Source organism: Microcaecilia unicolor, chromosome 7 (assembly GCF_901765095.1).
Source record: "Microcaecilia unicolor chromosome 7, aMicUni1.1, whole genome shotgun sequence".
Taxonomy (NCBI): domain Eukaryota; kingdom Metazoa; phylum Chordata; class Amphibia; order Gymnophiona; family Siphonopidae; genus Microcaecilia; species Microcaecilia unicolor.
The window spans coordinates 229,244,885-229,265,688 of NC_044037.1; the positions used below are offsets into that span (position 1 = coordinate 229,244,885).

General features: G+C 42.7%; 1 protein-coding gene across 1 annotated transcript in view; it reads right to left on the reverse strand.

Moving 5' to 3' along the window:
• The window catches only part of MYO3B (myosin IIIB), a 634,284-nt gene that overhangs the window by 310,918 nt on the left and 302,562 nt on the right, over positions 1 to 20,804 (reverse strand). The window contains 6 exon segments of the mRNA XM_030210853.1: positions 1,658 to 1,868; positions 3,237 to 3,363; positions 8,496 to 8,610; positions 8,752 to 8,850; positions 9,980 to 10,182; positions 18,955 to 19,038. Of these exon segments, the coding sequence (XP_030066713.1) occupies positions 1,658 to 1,868; positions 3,237 to 3,363; positions 8,496 to 8,610; positions 8,752 to 8,850; positions 9,980 to 10,182; positions 18,955 to 19,038 (839 nt within the window).

Genomic DNA, 20,804 nt, shown 5'->3' on the forward strand with positions numbered 1-20,804 from the left:
ATAGGATAGAAGTGTGGGAGAATTGTGCCTGAGCATGCACTCAGCACAATCCTCCCGCACTTGTTTGACTGGTCTGGGCTGTCAAAAGCCCAAACCCGTCAAACACAGGGGCTGGAGGTCCATGGGACCACCAGGGCCCAACTACCCCTGCCCCGAGCAACTGGGGCTGGAGGTCTGGCGGACCTCCAGTCCCCCCGAAGATCCCCCCCAGTTTCAGGGAGGGCTGGAGATCTGGTGGGTCTCCAGCCCCCCCTAACTCCCCTCAACATTTCCAAAACAGTCCCTGGTGGCCCAGTGGGAGACCAACCCCCCCCCCCCCGAGCGACAGGGCCCCCCCTCCCAGGTTCAGGAAGGACTGGAGATCCGGTGGGTCTCCAGCCCCCCCTAACCCCCCAGCAAAGGGTCCCTGGTGGTCCAGTGATCAATCCGCCTCCTCCCTACCTACCCCCCTACCCACCCCCCTACCCTGTGGGTTGGAGGAGGGAGGTAGCCTGCCTCCCTCCTCTTCCTTTGACGCCGCAAAATGGCAGTACCCAGCCCTGCCCAGTGTATCCTGGGATGCGCTGGGCGGGGCTACACACAATATAAGGGAGTTGTGATGCCCCACCCAGCGCATCCCAGGATACACTGGGCAGGGCTGGGCGCCACCATTTTGCAGCACCAAAGGAAGAGGAGGGAGGCAGGCTACCTCCCTCCTCCAACTCACAAGGTAGGGGGATAAGTAGGGAGGGGCAGATTGATCACTAGACCACCAGGGACACTTTGCTGGGGGGGGGGGGGTTAGGGGGGCTGGAGACCCACTGGATCTCCAGCCCTCCCTGAACCTGGGGGCGGGGGGAACATCGGGGGACCAGAGGTCTGCCAGACCTCCAGCCCCCTGTCGCTGGGGGGTCTTTAGGTTTGCTTTATTGGGGGGAATGGGGGCCTGCTAGCATGCAAATGCATGCTGGACAGGGCTCACAATTCCTCCCCAATGATCTGCAAACCCTAACGCCAGATTGGAGCTGTCGTAGGGTTTGCCGCGGCCAGCAACCCAATCTTTGGCGTGCTGGTCGCTGATCATTGGGGATGAATATGTTTAGCCCTGTTTTGCATGCATTTGCATGCTATTTGCATTCAGAGCCCACGAGCATGCTGTTTCATATGCTCGGGGACTCTGATCATTGGGCAGTAGCAAACACTAGTATGGCGCTAACAGCCTGTAGCGCCGGCGTTTGCTTTTGATCATCCCCTCGTTAGTGTAAGAAGCAAGCAGTTCCACAGGGAAGGTGTCAGAAAAAAGAAGGCACTCTTCCTAGTGGATTCCCAGTAAGCTTGGCGTGGGCTGGGAAGAACAAGTCAATGGTCATTTATAAAACGCAGGAGCCGGACAGGGGAATAGGGAAATGTTAGTCATGCTAGGTATTCTGGAAGACTATAGAGCACTTTGAAAGTGAAGGTCGAATTTTTGAAGTGAATCCTTTTGTTCTAATAGCAGCCAGTGAAATTTCTTAAAAATGGAAGTGGTATGGAGGGGCATTTTCGAAAGGGGCATCCAAGTTGTGATATGGAGGTATGCCAGTTGTCCTGAAGTTTGTACTTTAAATTGAGGAATACTCTGGTAATGCAACGAGTCACAAATCCCTGTAACGGTAATAATAATTGCATGGTTACTTGCCATATATTTTTATCTGGCTGCAGCAAGGTATTAATGCGATTTACGATCCAGCTGAAGAGTCGACCATAGAGTGCTTTGGACATAGCATCTCGAACATCTGCTGCTTTGTCTACTGTGTTGGTCCGGATAATAGTTTCTCCTCGGGTCACCACACAATGGGAAGTCAGAGCTTCTTGGAGCTCTTCTGAGCCAATACTGAGTAGCCCGGCAGCTGGAAGAGAAAGCAGGCCACACCCCAACTGATATTCCAAAAGCAAAATTACAATCTGCTTAGTTCACTTAGGGGTCCTTTTACAAAGGCCCGCTGAAAAATGGCTTGTGGTTGTGTAGGCGCGGGTTTCGGGCGTGTGCTGATCCATTTTTTATAGTGCCTGTAAAAAAGGCCTCTTTTTTTTTGCCAAAAATGGACGTGTGGCAAAATCAAAATTGCCGCGTGTCCATTTTGGGTCTGAGACCTTACCGCCAGCCATAGACCTAGCGGTAAAGAATCTGGGCGGTAATGACCTACGTACGTCAAATGCCACTTGGCACACTCCATTACGTGCACCAGAAAATAAAAAAATATTTTTCAGATGCATGTAGTGGACACACACCAAAATTGAAATTACCACAAGGGCCATGCGGTAACTGGGCGGTAACTCCAATTTGGCATATGCTTTCGGCATGCATAGGCGCCTAAGCAGCTCAGTAAAAGGGGCTCTTGGGAAGTCTTGAGAAAAGAAGTCTGCAATCTTTTTAATGAAATGCTAGCAAAATTTTACCTTTTAAAAATAATCAGCAAAACACACAAGAGAGAGGATATCTACCATAGAACACCAAGGTGAACCACAAATGCAGAGGGGTAGTTCATCTGTGATGAGATGATATGAATTTACAAAATGAAAATAGATGACTTTAAAATACATTTATTGCACTCATAAATGAATTTATAAACAGTGATAATTCTAAACAACCCAGGCAATATTCAGCTGGTAGTGTTCAGCATTTTTTAAAACACTGAGGGGTCCTTTTACTAAGGTGCGCTGAAAAATGGCTTGCGGTAGTGTAGGCGCAGGTTTTGGGTGTGTGCGGATCCATTTTTCAGTGTGCCTGTAAAAAAGGCCTTTTAAAAATTTTTGCCGAAAAGGAAAGTGTGGCAAAATCAAAATTGCCGGGCCTCCATTTTAGTTGGCAACCCTGCGGTTGGTGAGCAGCTTCTAACCTCCTCCTCACTCCAGATTTCACAAACAGAACTAGAAGCTGGATTGTAATGGGGGGGGGGGGGGGGGGGGGGGGGGGGGGGAGGGAAGATCACACAGGTGAGGACCTATTGAGGGGAAGAAGTAGGAGAGAGAAACCATGTCATCTGTATCTACTAGTACTGTGTCTATGTCCTGTGAGGAAATTCTGCACAAATTATGCATTGCACAGTCGTGCAGCATGTGTTAAGAGTACAATACATATAATGATAAAGCAGCATACACAAAAATACTGCACCTACCCACCCTTCCCACCTTGATATTCCCGATCATTTAAAAATACTGACAAACATGTTTATTGCAAATTTTCATTCAGCATATATGTCCATAATTTATTGTACCATTTTCTAAAGCCTCTGCATCAGGAACTTCACTTTTATCTGTCTGGTGTTGAGAGGATTTGGCAGTAAATTCAATGTTTCCAGTATTCAAGATCCCAGCCAGAATTCTGTACACCGAATACACTTCCTGTTAAAGACATCAGGAAATATTCCTGATCAGCAATTACTTATCAAAGTAGAAAAGCAGTCCAAAAGCATCTCAGGGAGCCCAAGAGCAGACACAGCCTACCAGTTTTGGTAAATTATAGCACCTCCAAAGTTTATAAACATTGCCTCAAATGAGCTCAGTAAATTGCAAGAGATATTTGTCTGAATTCAAGAAAAGAAATTAAGGAAGCATTTTACATTCCCAGCTAGAAACTGTAACACACTACCACTAGTTTTCAGCACATTCTGAGGAACATCCATAAAGGTAGTCAGCAGACTCCTAGAATGAGAGGAAATCCCACAAATGAATGACTTTTAAGGGTATTTCTATAAAATAGGCACTAACATTTATACTCCAATTATACATGTAAATGTATAGAATAATGGCATTTTCCACATGTGTGTACACATACATGTACAAATGCAAAAACTCAAATACCATTCTTAAATTGTAATCCACTATGATCTGCTTCAAGCTTGGTGATAGAGTAAATTTTAATAATTGATGAATAATATTCTGTAAACATGCACATATTTTACACAGCCAGTATTTTACAGGTATAGGCAGAGCAGTGTTCCCTCTAAGGTGAGTGAGATTCCTCCAACTGCATTTCTGCCAGTGGGGGGGGGGGGGGGGGGGGGGGGGGGGGGGAGGGGGGGGAGTGATGCTTTGTGTTTTCAATGGCTAGAGACAGGCAGGCTCCTGGAGTTCTGAAGACCTTGCCTGTCCCTCACAATTGAAAGTGAAACTTCCCCCCCTCCCTGCCACACACACACACACACACACACTGGCAGGACTCCTGCTCAATTGGAACAGTGAGGCAGAGTCTGGGCAGGGTTTGGGGGGGGGGGGGGATTCACACTTATGTTTTTAATTTGTAGCAGGGGCGTAGCCAGAAAACAGATTTTGGGTGGACCTAGGCAAGAAGTGGAGGCGCACCAAGTGTTCTCCCCCCCCCCAACCACCACCAAAAATAAATCTCAGCTGGCAGGAAAACGCTTCTTTCCACCTTGGCAGTCTGCAGCACGCATGCGCTGAAAACTAAGCATGTCCAAGTGCTGGTATCATGGAGAGTAACGTTTTCATTTCCATCAGGTGGAAGTCTTCAGCTGGTGGAGCTTGGGATCCCCACCAGCTACCACTAAATGTGTGCTACTTGTTGGGTGGGCCTGAGCCCTAATTAGGTGGGCCCTGGCCCATCCAGGTCCACCTGTGGCTACGCCACTGATTTGTAGACTGCTATAAGTTACACATGTGTCTCTGGCATTTAGATACACACACACAAACACACACACCAGCTCTTGGCTGACAAAATTGCTTGCACCTAACTGCATAGGCGAATATATACCCGGTGACACTAGATTCTATAAAGAACAGATGTCTAAAAATAAGCACATGGTTATACAATTACTCCCAAACCTCTGGATTCTATATATGGTGCTTTGAGTTGCACGCTCAAATTTGGATGCACTTGCAACTTAATTGACTACGAGCCAATCAGTGGCGATAACTGAGCAATAACAAGCAATTATTGGCACTAACTGGAAAGAATTAGAATTTATGCTTGCATCTTTTTAGATGTATTCTATAAAGAGGTGCGCGTACGTTCTAGTGTGCAGATTTGAAAAGAGGGCGTAGCTATAGGAGCATGGGCAAGTTGGGGCATGCCTAACTTTAAGTGTGGTTTACAGAATGGTGCTGTGTTATTTTTTTGCGCCAATTTTTTAGGCGTCATTAATAGAATCTAGTCCAAAGTGCCTTACTGAAACTACTAGACAAAAGCTATGTAAATATATCTGACACGGTAACTGCAAAAAGATCACTGTCAATCAGGAGAGCCAAATAAAAAATGAATACACAGGCTTGTAAACATGTTACTCATTGCTTCTCTCTCTCCCAACTCCATAAAATATGTTTCAGATAAATCATTTTTTTTTGTGGTATTCCTATGTCATATGTAGAGCTCCTTTTACTAAGTGTGCGCTTACCACAGCTTAAAAGAGCTTACACAGGACACACTGAGGCGTCCTGCGGTAAAAGCCCAATGTGCACATGCAAACCACGTGCTAACAAATGTTTCTTTATTTTTCTCTGAGGGGGCGTGTCTGGGAGCAGAGAGTGGGTGTGACAATGCACATCAGTTACTGCAGCCACATTATTACACGCCAACTGATTAGCATGGGATAAGAGTGTAAGCCTACAAAATAGGTGCTGGTTAAGGACTCATGTGCTAATTTTTGGTAACGGAATATGGAACATCGGCCATTTTATGGCTACGGTAAAAATGGCCATAGCACGTGGGAAAAATACGTGTAAGGGTGCGGTAAGGCCACTTTCTACTGCAGCTTATTAAAAGTATCCTGTAGAATCTTAAATATAGGGCATAATTTTATAAAAGATTTTCCATGTGTAAAGCATGTTTTCATGCAGAGAATGGCTATTATAAATTGTGCAGGGTTATATATGTATAAATATATATGACTCCTATTATTTGCTTATTATATGTTTGCTTTTCCCTTTTATATTGTTACTGTTGGACAATGCTATATTTCTTCTGCTTAAGTGTACAGTTATCTGTTAAAAATTAGTAATAAAAAAGTATGCTTACTGAAAAATAGCACCCAGTTCTACACAAAGGGGCCCTTTAACTAAGCCACTTAAGCGTCTACGCGTGCCCAACGCATGCCAAAATTGACTTACTGCATGGCTACTACATGGCTCTTGTGGTAATTTCATTTTTGCTGTGCGTCCGATATGCACAGCCAAAAAACAATTTTTATTTTCTGCCGCACCTATTGGATGCACGCCAAGTGGCATTTGGTGTACGGAGGTCATTACCGCTCGGTTACCGCGTGAGACTTTACTACTAGGTCAGTGGCTGGTGGTAAGGTCTGAGGCCCAAAATGGACGCTCGGCAATTTTCATTTTGCCGCATGTCCATTTTCAGCAAAAATTTTAAAAAGGACTTTTTTTTACAGGTGCACTGAAAAATGATTCAGCGCGTACCCAAAACCCCTGCCTACACTACCGCAGGCCATTTTTCAGTGCACCTTAGTATAAGGGCCCCAAGGCCATTCCTGGGAGCATAGACTGTATGGGGCTGGGATGGCATTATGATGTATGAATGTATTTTATAAAATATGCATGTACACGCATAAGATACATGCACACATTTACACCTTAATATGTGCACGAGAATTAGTGCACTAGTAGGGAGAGTTCTGAGAGCCTCTGTTATAAAGGCGGATAGGCACTTATGTTGCCATTATAACATAGGTGGTTTTTTGTTTTATTTTTTTTTTTTTGGACATAAAATTACTCATCTAATGTAATCATACATGGAACCATTTCTCTGTATACGGTAATAATAGCCCAGAACACAAAGACAGAACAAATCTATGCAACATTTTGCCTACAGTGAACAGAGAGAAGAATTTGTATTTAAATCACTCAAGTCTGTATCTCTCCAATCCTCATACAATAACATAACAGGTTGCTGAAGAGAGTTTATGAAATTATTCTAAAGATAACAACAAATAAATACGGGTTTACAATTTTTAAAAACTCAGGGTTAGGCAGTAATATATTACTAAGTAATATACTGCTGGTAATATATTACTTCTAAAAGTAACAAGTAATTGTAACAATCACTTTCATGCAAATGTAATGAAAAAACTTTATTCATGACTTTTTCCACTAACGAGCAATATAATGTCTCATTACTTTATATGGCCACAGTAACTTAACATTACTTTTATTAAAGAAGTAAATAGTAAGTAACTTGGACAACACTTAACTCAAAGTAATTTAAGAAGGAGAGAAGCATCTTGTCAAGTGCACTATATTTTCTCTCTGTCTGTTTTAATAGCAGATGAAATTTAATTTAATGAGGACAAGTTCAAAGTAATATGCATTTGGATGCACATCCTTTCTAAAATAAAATGTAGCTCTTTATAAACTGGATTGCTAGACATATCTAACAGGATAATATAATAGATTGTAGAGAAGGGTGGGGATACTCCTGATATGCCCCTGGACGGAAGGGGAATGCTTCTATGAGCGCTAAAGTCTATTCTTAGTGGGATAATCCCATCTCCAAAATTCAGGAGGGACTGGGGTCCTTGTCAAACAACTAGCCTTTCATCACTTTATCTTTTCTAATACAGACTAGGCACTCCTACAGCACAGCAACAACCTAGGCAGATACTAGTCAGCCCAATGGAAAATCAGGCCCTGATTGTAGAACTTTATCTGTGAATCCTGATAATAATCAGGCATATCTCTGACTTTCCAAGCAAGGCTGGCCTTAGCAATTGCAGGGCCCTGTACAGACCAGTTCAGTGGGCCTGCCCCATACCTTAAAACATGTATCCGCTTTTCTCCATAGATAGAAGCAGGCAGTGACAGCAATTTGCATAGACTGATAGCTGCCAGGCCTGGAACCTACTCTCTGCTACATCCCACCCTTACAGAAGCAGGAAGTGACATCAAAAGGGAACAGGACACAGCAAAGAGCAGGCTCTAGGCTCAGTGACCAACGGGCTATGCAAATTGCAACCACTGCCCACCATTCTCCATGGAGAAATGCGAATGTACGTTTCATAGTATGGGGGACATGCTAGGGCTGTAGGGCCCCCTAGAAGTGCAGGGCCCTGTGCAGCCACCCCTGTCGCCTCTGCCTAAGACCGGCCCTGCATCCAAGACACTGAGACTGATTTATGCTAGTACAATTCTGCTCAATCATAACTTCACAATATTTCTTCTGAAGTACTGAAAATAATGATGCAGTGCATGAATTTTTCAGCAGAGAGCACATCCATTATTCAACATCAATTTAGGTTAAAGAGAAACAAAAATATAGGCAAAATATATATAAGCACCCTCAAGCCAGTTTTAATTGTAAGGGAAAAATAGTTCCTTCAATTCATTGCTTACCAATGTTATGGTTCCATACTAGACTCTATCACCATTTTGCAATTCAGATCGAGTGGAGTGTTCCTAAATTATCTGCATTCTCTCCTCACAAAAATACAATCTACTTATTGTAGAAAACTAATATTGTATTGTTTAATTGAAGAACAGTATTTTGACATTCATGCTATAGCGCTTACCTCATCTGTGAAACCTATAATCCTAAAGCAATGTTGAATTGCTTCAAACTGTTTCCTGTATGTCTCCTTAGTGACTATATCTTGCATCACCTTCCCAGTTTCATTATTAATATACCTATGAAATACAGATGGCATTTTTAAGATGTTGGATAACTCTACAAAATGCATAAAATAATTTTTAAACATACATGTAATACTTGAAAGGTAACTATAGCTAGTTATATCCAGCATCATAATCAATGAAGACCAAATGTACCTGGGTGGCTTTTTTTCTGGAAGCCTGTAATCTGACAATTTCTTCTGATGATAAAGTCCAGCATAAATGTAATAGAATATATGAAAATTCTTTTCTCCTCTGAAAGAAATATAGCACAGACACACTATATAATAAATGGATTTCCATTTCTTTTTTATTGTGGAAAGTAAAGTGGGGGGGAGGAGAAAAACATAGACTATTCATTACAAATACCATAGCAGAGGAATGTATAGAGGCAGACCAGGGGCTGTCAGAATCAACACTTGGTGGCCTTGGCCCCCTCTCAAGACCTTCTTGTTGACTGGATTGGTGCAGTAGGTTGTTTGTGGCAGGGCACCATTGGGAAAGGTCATTGGGACCTGAGAGACTGGATGAGTGGGACATAGGAGGCAATTGATTTATTTTATTTATTTACAGACATTTAATATGCTGCTGCTCACAATATTGCATTGAAGCGTTTTACAAAATAAAATCCCACGAAGGGCAGTGAGGAAAGGGGAGAACAGAGAAAGAGATAGTAAAGGCAAATAGAGGTATAAAAACATGAAAGTTAGGAATGGAAAGTGGGGGTTAGGGAAATGAATAAATTCACTTTCTGAAACGTTAAGGACGAGTTTCTGGTTTTGTAGCCAGGAAGAAACTTTGTCTAAACAAGAACTGAGTGGTGAGGGGGTCAATAATGTTAGATAGATAACAGAAAAGAGGGACAAATCTTTACAACTTGAAGCACAACAGAAGGAACAGAGGAGATGACCAAACAACCAATGTTACAGAATTATCCTCTATCCCCCTGGTGATTTTTGGTGATTCTATAAAGGTCACCAAAAGTTACACATGCAAGTTTAGGTGTGGTCCTGATTTGCGCATGCATTTTAATTGAATAACAAGCTTTTAAACAAGCAATTATTAGCACTAATTAGATTTAATTGGGACCAATGTGCATAAACTTTTGTGTGAGATCTGCGCCTAAACGTTATGCACGTTTCAAAAAAAGGGGGTACGGAAATGGGAGGATCATGGGTATTTTGGGATAGAACAGGGGCGTGTCTTCAAGTTATGAGTGTAATTAAAGAATAATAGTGCTCTGTGCATAAATTTAGGCATGACTTTCCACTGAATTTTAGGCATGGCTTATAGAATACCACTTAAGTGTGTTTTTTGGTGCCAATTTATAGAATTTACCCCTCTATGCACAAATATGTAGTTGTAATAGAACAATATCACCTACACAGCCTGTTTTATGACTCTAGACTTTTCCAGTAAATATTCAGAAATTTTTGCACCCATTACGGCTCCTGTTGGTGTGAACATCATTTCAAGGTATTTTCCAAAACGACTGGAGTTGTCATTGATGACAGTGCATGCATTTCCAAATGCCTCCACCAGAGGATTCAGCTGAAGAATCTTCTCTCGCAAAGCACGGTTATTAGCCTGGACAGAATAAATATGGATCAGATGAACCCTTGATGCTTCAGTTTATTATTATTATTAATTACACTTGTACTCAGCAAATGTTCACACAACAAATTAGACTACTTTAGCCTGCTTTAGAATGATTCCTATTATGCCTCTGTTTGCACACTGTAACATAGTAACATGTAACATAGTAAATGACACAAAGCAGAAATAAATTGGGCAATATTTACTGCATACAGTAGTCCACCAATGTGAAAAGTCATGATTTTTTTTTGTTACTAAACATTGTGCTAGTAAAAATATTTTGTCAAGTTTTAATAAGAGTTATAGACAAGCAAGAACAAATGGGTTGATATTAAACATATACTCAAATATTTAGTGCTAGCCAATACTTGATTATCAGTGCTATCCTAAATTATCCAGATAGTGGTTCTGAATGTCACCACCATCCAGATAATTTTCTGCTCCACCCAGGTTCTGTCCCTGGACCACCCCAGGCTCTATCTGGAGAGCAGCAGAGTGGTCTATGATCATTTTAAGTGTCATTATCCAGATAATGCTGCTGAAAATCAATGACCGATCCCAATAAGTGTCACTTCTCCAGGTACTGGGTGGTGCCACCCAAATAAGTGCCTTTAAATATTGCCCCACAGTCTTCTGATGAATGACCAAAGCTGCTTCCCCCATTAGAGTTTCTGCATCTGTACATACTGAAACTGTGGAAGGAATAAGAAAGGAAGTGATAAACATGAGAAGCATCCATGACAACAAGAAGCACATCAACGATATGCCAGGATCTCCAGCAGAGGAGAAGAAGCTGCTGAGCTGAAAGAGGACAACTGGACACAGATCAACAGACTCTGCAGATCAGTACCCTGACTCTTCCAGGGCTATATACTAGCTCTTCAGTTTGAGGAAGGAAGAATCAGGGTGTACAGTAAGAATAGATCAAACATGAGCAATAGGCAATTGCAGATGTAAAAATATTCAAATAACAATACAAAGTATGGCATAGTATACTACTTACAATGTCAAGACAATACGTAATAGAACATTTTAATGATAGTGAAGGGTAAAGCAAAAATGGAACACACAGATAGGTAAGAGAGTAAGAAGAGTCAGAAAGTAAGGTGACTAATTTAAAGAAAGTTGCACATGAGATCAGAGAGATGGTTAAATATTATCTCAGCTAGGGTAGGAGTGGATAAGCATGTCCCACTGCAGTATGTGCAGCCCGTGTCACTCCTTGTGTGTGTGAGTGAGACTAACAAGTTAGTTACTTCTTCCATTAAAACAGAGATAGTCTTGTATTAAGTGGAGCCTTTCAGGTAGTGTATTCCAGAGTGTGGAGGATACTCCGGAGAAGGCTTGCTAGCGGGTATCACATAATGTAATGTCTTTTGGAGAGGGTGTGGTTAGTCATAGTCCTTTAGAGGACTTTAGTGTCCTTGGCGGTGTGTAGAGGATCATCCTATTCTTCAGGTACTCAGGGCCATGTCCTATGAGGGCCCTATATTCTACTAACAGCCAATGAAGTTTTTGCAAAAATGGTGTGATGTGGTCACATTGCTTGCAACCTTCTATGAGTCGTGCTACTGCATTCTGAATCAGCTGGAGCTGGTGCAGGCCCTTTGTAGTCAGACCACTGTTTAGTGCATTGCAGGAATCCATTTTTGATGTTATCATGGCATGCACAACTGGGATAAGATTTACCTTGTCGATGTAAGGAGAGAGGCAGTGTAGCTGTCACAAATAGTAGCAGCAGATCTTGAAGGCTGCTTGGATTTGGGGAATTAGAGTAAGTATTGAATCTAACTGTATTCCAAGGTTCCTGACTTATGATTTGAGGGGGAGTTCGTACTTCCTAAAAGGAATTTTGATGTCAGGTATGCATTCACTTGTGTTAGGGACCCAGAGAAGCTTGGTTTTACTTGGGTTCAGGCAAAGTTTGTTGTGTTTAGCCCATTCTTGAATTGATGTTAGACAGGTAATCAGTTTATTCAAGGCTGTAGGTAAGTCAGGTTCAATGGGTATGAGTAGCTGCATATCGTCCGCATAGATGTAGAACTGAGTGTCCATTGACCAAATCAGCTCAGCTAGTGGCTTGAGCTAGATATTGAACAGAATAGGTGACAGTATCGATCCTTGTGGTACCCCACAGGTCAGTGTCCATGGTGGTGATGAGTTGCTGCAAAACATTATGGATTGTTGCCTGTTTGATAGATAGGATCTGAACCAGGCAAGTACTGTTCCATTGTACTCCATTAGAATACAGTGTACAATTTTGGAAACTGCACCTTCAAAAAAGATATAAACTACTACTACTTATAATTTCAATAGCGCTACTAGATGTCATAAAGTGTATGGGGACAGATTTAAAGATCTCCATATGTATGCTTTGGAAGAAAAGTGGCAGAGGGAAGATAGAATACAATAGAGATGTTCAAATACTTCTTTACATTAAGAAGGAATAGGAAACATGAGCAAACTCACTCCAAATAGAAGGCAAGGAAAAACAAGAGAAAATCCCAACATCCCAAGCTTGCAGTTAACTTCCAGGATAAGACCTTTAAACGTCAGGCTTCAGTACCTGACTGTAGTACCACCTTACTCATTTCTGATGACTCCTTTGATGATGGTCTTTATCCATGTTCACTCTTTCATCATCTCTTGAGTTAACTAGGTTGGTTTCTATCATGGACCCTATGGTACTCATTTTCAAAGCACACAGACTTCCAAAATTCCATACAGGGGCATTTTCGATACGTCGTCTAAGTCCGACTGGACGTTTTGCACAAAATGTTCAAAACCCGAATAGGAAAGGAGGTCATTTTGACCCCCCCCCCCCCCCCCCCCCCAAACATTTCATTTTTTTTTTTAAATACTGTTTTGAACAAGGTTTTGTGGTTTGAATGTTTTGTTTTTTGGTCCATTTTCAAAAAAATAAAACCAAATAAGTGCAAAACATAGAGATTCATGCCATTGAGATGTAGGAAGAGCCAGCATTTTTAGTAGTCTGGTTCCTCAGACATCCCAGAACAGCAGTGGGGCACCCTAGAGAGCACATCTGTGCACTTCATGAAAATGCTCCCAGGTGCACATCTGACCTTTGCTCCCTTATCTTGTCCCCTGACAGGCTTATTTTTGAAAGAGAAGGACGCCCATCTTTCGACACAAATCGGGAGATGGGCATCCTTCTCTCAGGGTTGCCCAAATCGGTATAATCAAAAGCCGATTTTGGGTGTCCCCAACTGCTTCCCATCGCGGGGACGACCAAAGTTCCCGGGGGCATGTCGGAGGTGTAGCGAAGGCAGGACTGGGGCATGCCTAACACATGGGCATCCTCGAGCGATAATGGAAAAAAGAAGGGCATCCCTGATGAGCACTTAGCCGACTTTACTTGGTCCATTTTTTCTTACGACCAAGCCTCAAAATGGTGCCCGAACTGACCAGATGACCACCGGAGGGAATTGGGGATAACCTCCCCTGACTCCCCCAGTGGTGACTAACCCCCTCCCACCCTGAAAAAAACAACTTTAAAAACTTTTTTTGCCAGCCTCAAATATCATACTCAGGTCCATCGCAGCAGTATGCAGGTCCCTGGGGGAGGAAGGTGTGTGTGTGTCAGCGGAGGCATAGCGAAGGCATGGATGTCCTTCTTTCAAACATTTAGGATGTCCTGAACTGCCCCCCCCCCCAAGGACGGCTAAATTTCAAAGGAGTGGAGTGGAGGAGTGGTCTAGTGGTTAGAGCACTGGTCTTGCAATCCAGAAGTGACCAATTTAAATCCTACTGCTGCTACTTGTGATCCAAAATCTAAATGAATAAAGGGGGGTGTCAGAGGCATAACAAAGGCATGGACATCCTTCTCACAGGAACACCCACATTTTGGACGTCCTCAACTGCCTGTCGCAGGGACGGAAGCATAGCGAAGGCACCTAACACTTGGATGTCCTTCACCCATACTCCCTGACGAGCACTTGGACATTTTCACCTGGACTTGCGCTTTTTTAAGGTTGTAGATGGCTATTATACACGCTTCTTGTCTGCGTGTATAAAGCCATCTTTGGCATGCGCAGAGCAGCCATGAATAATGCTTGGCTGCTCTGCACTGGCTTCCCCTCCTTAGGAAGGAAATCATGTGCAAATGAGCTAAGGGTGAGCAGCTCATTTGCATGCAATTTCCTTCATGCATGCCCCTTCCTTTCCGAATCGCTAAGGGATCGGTAAGGGAAGGGCTTTTTCCGTTCAGTTAGTGCATCAGTTAGTCCACTGCAGTGCCCCCTACGGTGCCCGGTTGGTGTCCTGGCATGTCAGGGGGACAAGTGCACTACGAATGCTGGCTCCTCCCATGACCAAATGAATTGGATTTGGTCGTTTATGAGATGGGCATCCTCGGTTTCCATTATTGCCGAAAACCGGGGACGACCATCTCTAAGGTCGACCATCTCAACATTTATGTGGACCATCTCTAAGGTCGACCTAAATGTTGAGATTTGGGCATCCCCAACCGTATTATCGAAACAAAAGATGGACGCCCATCTTGTTTTGATAATACGAGTTTCCCCGCCCCTTCACGGGGACATCCTGCGAGGACGCCCTCAGGAAAACTTAGGCGCCCCGTTCGATTATGCACCACTGAGTCATCCAAAACCACCCAAACCACACTGTCCCCAACTGTACACCACTACAATAGCCCTTATGGGTGAAGGGGACACACATATGTGGGTAGAGTAGACTTTTGGTGATCTTGAGAGGGGTCACAGTTTCCACCGCAAGTGTGAGAAGTAAAGGGAGATAGGGACCTGGGTCCCCCACTCCATAGTGCACTGCATTGACCATTACACTATTCCAGAGACCTGCATGCTACTCTAATAGACCCGACTTTAACATCTGAGGCTGTCATAGAGGCTGGTAAGTCATATTTTTATTCACATTTTTGGAGGGTTAGAGGGGGTCATCTTTGATTCCCTCCAGTGGTCATCTGGTTATTTTGTGCCTTATTCATTCTGAAAACAGGTGTAGACCAAAACGTCTTAGTTTAAGTCCTGTTTTGTTACATTATGGCTGTAAAACATCCAAGTATTAGGCATGCCCTAATCCCACCTTTGAAATGCCCAGGCACACCTCTTTGTGTATTAATCCGCAAACAAATCTTTTCCGGAGATGGGAAGGCGGTAGAACGAGAGGACATGAAATGAGATTGAAGGGGGGCAGACTCAGGAAAGATATCAGGAAGTATTTTTTCACGGAGAGGGTGGTGGACGCTTGGAATGCCCTCCCGCGGGAGGTGGTGGAGATGAAAACGGTAACGGAGTTCAAACATGCGTGGGATATGCATAGAGGAATCCTGTGCAGAAGGAATGGATCCTCAGAAGCTTAGCTGAAATTGGGTGGCGGAGCAGTTGGGGGGAAGAGGGGGTGGTGGTTGGGAGGCGAGGATAGGGGAGGGCAGACTTATACGGTCTGTACCAGAGCCGGTGATGGGAGGCGGGACTGGTGGTTGGGAGGCGGGAAATACTGCTGGGCAGATTTATATGGTCTGTGCCCTGAAAAGGACAGGTACAAATTCAAGGTAAGGTATACACATATGAGTTTGTCTTGGGCAGACTGGATGGACCATGCAGGTCTTTTTCTGCCGTCATCTACTGTGTTACTGTGTTAGATGCACTGCAGATGAATTGCATAGATAAACGTCTGCAAAATAGGTTTTGAAAATACCAGTTTGGAAATTTTTAGAAGAACATCCAAATGGGGTTTATGACACTTTTTGGATGTTTTTCTCTTTTGAAAAATGAGCTCCATAGTAACCTATGTAACTTTGTAAGTTTATGTGCTTTGAAAATGAGCCTCCACAACTCTCCTTTTATTGAAGTGTTTCCTATGGTCCTTCCTTCTTTATCTTTAATCTACAGTGACTATCAGCTTACAAGAAGGACTGTTACCCTCTGAGTAGAAAGTTGCCCTTGTTCTACCAGACTTGAAAGACAACAAAGCAGACTCATCAGATCGATTCCCTGGGCTAGCTCTGTCTCTGCTTCATTTCCACTCCACTGTGGTATTCTCCAGGGGTCTATTCTCGGTCCTATTTTCTTTAATGTTTATTTGGCACCTCTGGCACTCTTTATTCAATCCTTAGGCTTTATTTTCTATATCTATGCAGATGATATTCAGCTACTCTACCCAGTTACCACTCATTCAGCTGCTTTCAAACTAGATATTTCTATCCATCTTGATAAGATTACTGATTGGTTAGCTACAAATGGACTGAAATTAAATCCTTTAAAATGCCAACATATAATTATTTCAGTGTACCATGCGCCATCTTCCGTGCCTGCTTTTTCTATCCATGGTACACTGCTTGCTTTGAAGGAATCTATTAAAGTTTTAAGAATCATTCTTGATAGTCACTTGGCTTTTTCCCTACAGATCTCTAAAATGGTGAAGAAGTCATTCTTTATGTTGAAGTAATGCCCATTGAAAAACAGGAAGGCTCTATGGCTTTTACTTAACTCATTTGTGTTGTCATACTTTTATTATTGCAATTCTCTTTTGCATGGATTGCCTCAGGCACAGCTTTATAGACTTCAGATAGTTTAAAACACTTTGGTTAAACTGCTTTATGGAGCAGGCAAATATGATAGGGTTTCACCACCGTTATCCATGGAATATTGACTTCCAGTCATATATCGCATTCTATTCAAAATCCTCATATTTGCCCATAGGAAGTTCTATACTGGTCTCCCATCATCTCTTTTTACATAGTAACATAGTAGATGACGGCAGAGAAAGACCTGTATGATCCATCCAGTCTGCCCAACAAGATAATCTCATATGTGCTACTTTATGTGTATACCTGACTTTGATTTGTGTCTGCCATTTTCAGGGCATAGACCATAGAAGTCTGCCCAGCACTAGCCCCGCCTCCCAACCACTAGCCCCGCCTCCCTCCACCAGCTCTGCCACCCAATCTCCGCTAAGCTTCTGAGGATCCATTCCTTCTGAATCTTTTTGAACTCTCTTATTCCCTATGTTCCCTCCCAATCTCTTTGTTCTTCCCAATAACACTTACTGGTAGTTCCAACTTACATATAGATTCATTTGGATACTGTTCGTCATTCTTGTTTTCAAGTTGTGGCACCTGTACTGTGGAATGGTTTGCCATTCCATATTGCTCTGAAGTTTCCTTTTGCAAACTTAAATCAGCACTGAAAAATTAATACTTCAATGAAGTTCTTTCTTCAGCATAACTCATCTGAGCTGAGTCCTCATTTGTTTGGTAGCTTCTCCCTTAAGATACCTTCTCAGTATGTCATTGTCTTTGTGATTCTCAGACCTTTTACCGCCTAGTCTCACTTGTCTTTGTCTTTTATGTTGCTTCCATAATTAGGACTCTGTAAACTGCTTAGGTATTTTTTGACTTTCGGCATATTAAATAAAGTTGTTCGTGAAAGGAAGCTCTGGAATGAGGACGCATAGGATTAAGGTAGCCAACTGGACCCACATTCATCCAACTGGGTTGATCCAGTCCTGGGTTTACCACCTTGCTTGCAGGGTGTTGTAGTCTTGCTTTTCTTAGGTAATTTAATGGGGAAATCAGAACTATAACTCCCTGCATGGATTGGGTAAACCCTTGGCAACTCTACATGAGATGAAGGACAAAGAAGATAGACTCCTATCTAAGGAAATGCTTCTTTACAGAAAGGGTACTGGATGCATGGAATGGCATCCCAACAGTGGCGTACCAAGGGGGGGCGGTGGGTGCGGTCCACCCCGGGTGCACGCCGCTGGGGGGGGTGCCACGCGCCCGTTGGCTCCGCTCGTTCCGTGCTCCTTCTGCCCCGGAACAGGTTACTTCCTGTTCCGGGGCAGAGGGAGCATGGAACGAGCAAAGCCAACAGGCGTGCGGCACCCCCCCCCCCCAGCAGGTAAAAATGCACCCGGTGGGGAGGGGGGTGTCCTTTCACCGGGGGTCACGCTGCACCCGGGGGGGGGGGCGCATCAGCGATCCGCCCAAGGTGTCAGCCACCCTAGGAACATCACTGCATCCCAATAGAGGTGTTGGAGATGAAGACTGCATCTGAATTCAAGAAAGTGTAGGAGAAGCACATAAAAATCTCTTAAGCAGAGGAAGATATAGTGGATGATATAGATGGGCAGAATGGATAGGCCATATGGTCTTTATCTGCTGTCATTTTTATATGTTACTTTATTTCTATGCTTCTATGATTCCAAAATGTGGCATTATGAAATCAGATCAGTGATTAGAGCCTATTTGCAAGATCTCTCTGGGATTTAGCTTGTCTTCTGTGAAAGTAGGTATGGAAAACAAGTGGGTTCATTAAATAAAAGAGAATGAAACCAGAACAGTAAATGAGATGCAGTAAAGTTATATGAAACAGATGGCGTTCTCTGATAGAAAATATCAAAGAATGTGGCTTTGAATTCCAGACAAGAGATGTGAACCTGATTAAAGATGCATACTGGCTATATAGTTCTCAAGACAGACTGTGCAGTTCTCATTTCCCTATCAATTTCCTCAAGAAAAGTAGGACTACGTGTCCCTATTAGTAGGAGGATAAACCCAGGAATGGATCAGTCTGTCCTGAAAACAATGGGGCTAGCTGACAACTTGGTAACAGGATAGGGCAGTGTAACATGTCAAAATACATTTGCTATTAAAAAAAAACAAAACAACAAAAAACAAAGAGACCAAAAAACAAGTTGCATTTGTTTCAGCAGTTTGTACTGGTAATGGAAATGCTATTCCTGCATGATGAATGATACCTTTCCCAGGAAGGTCAAATGTTGTACAATAAGATGAGCACTTTCTGTCTTCCCAGCACCACTTTCTCCACTGATGATAATGCACTGATTGAAGAAAAATAAGAAATAATTTAAAATTCAGATTTTAAAATAGCATAACCAGTTACTTGCACTAAGATATCAGTATGAGAGTACCATGGCCACACGAAGAATTGTACAGAGTGCTGGCACTTTCACTGGTAAGTGCCAGTAATTTCATGCATATGTGGCACCAAAACACCAAAGAGTGTGCTTAAATGACATAAGTGCTTTAAGGGTGTGCTTAAGTGACGTAGGGCTAGATTCTACAAATGGTGTCCAAACTTGGACACTGAAAAAAATACGCACTGGGTGCCATTTATAGAATAGCATGTAGCACCAGCATCTGGGCCCCACTTTGGGTGTGAGGATTTACATCAACTGAAACCTGGTGTAAATCCTCATGTGTAAATTAAGCACGGATACCCAAATTCTATAATACTGCACACATCTTTAGTGAACATCTCTAACCTGCCTATCTCTCTGCCACGGCCACACCCCCTTTTCAGCTGCACGCTAAAAGATTTAATTGCGCATCTTTATAGAATAGCTCTTAGCAAGATGAGCACATAAATCCAAATAGTTGCCATTTAATGCCAATAATTAATTTATCTATTTATTGGGATTTATTAACCGCCTTTATGAACAGATTCAACCAAGGCGGTGTACAGCAGGTACAGTTTAACATAAAACTTACAATTTTGTTAACAGCATAACAATAGTCAAATAACCCAGAATGAACATAAATATAGTAAATAAGGTAACTTGAAAACAGTAAATTGAAACCTAATAATAGAACTACAGTGAAACAGTATCAAAAATATGCACATTTAACAGCACTGGAATTCAAATACCAGAGATATAATACAATTACTACTACTACTACTATTTAGCATTTCTATAGCGCTACAAGGCATACGCAGCGCTGCACAAACATAGAAGAAAGACAGTCCCTGCTCAAAGAGCTTACAATCTAATGTTAGCATAATACTAATGATGCCCCTAATAAGCATGCATTACAACATTCAACTAATATAGATATGATGATAAAGATTTTCTATAATACGGCTTACCATATAACTGAGAACGAGATGCGTGGTACAGAGCCAGTTGGGATAATTTGATGATTGGCTAAACTCAAGGCAAGTTCTCTGTTTAGTTAAGCAAGAGATAAGGAACTGATCTTTGTTACATTGTGTTTTTAGCGCCCAATTATTGGTGCTAATTGGCTCATTACTCAATTAAATTGTGTATGCAAATTGGGCATCTGCCCAAATCTGCACATGGAATGTTGAGCGCCATATATATAAATCCAGGAGTCAACATGTAAACGCAAGGGAGCATTCACATGGGTGGAGCATTGGAAGGACATGGGCAGGGCTGCCACTTATGCATGCAGCTTACAGAATATAGTAAATTATATGTACCCTTGAAACATTTGGGTGCCCACAGTTATTTCAATATAGTTGGCATAGCTGCAGGCACCTAAATGTAAGGCACATTGATACCAGGTTACACTATATTCTATAAAGGAATCTGGGTGCCCAGGTGCCGTTATGGTATAGGCTTTCACCATGGGACTTTAGGGTACCTGAAACAAGGTGCCCACTTATAAAATTGTTCCAAAAGAACCTAAGGCAGACAGCTAGTCCCAAATCTCCTTCTCCTTTACTCCCACATCTTGCAAAAACAGGTAAGTGGGAACTGGGAAATTGGGCAGTTATCACCAGTGGGTAGGAGCGAGAATCAAGGAGGATATCAAATGAAAGCCTAGGTTTAGGAATAGGCAGTAC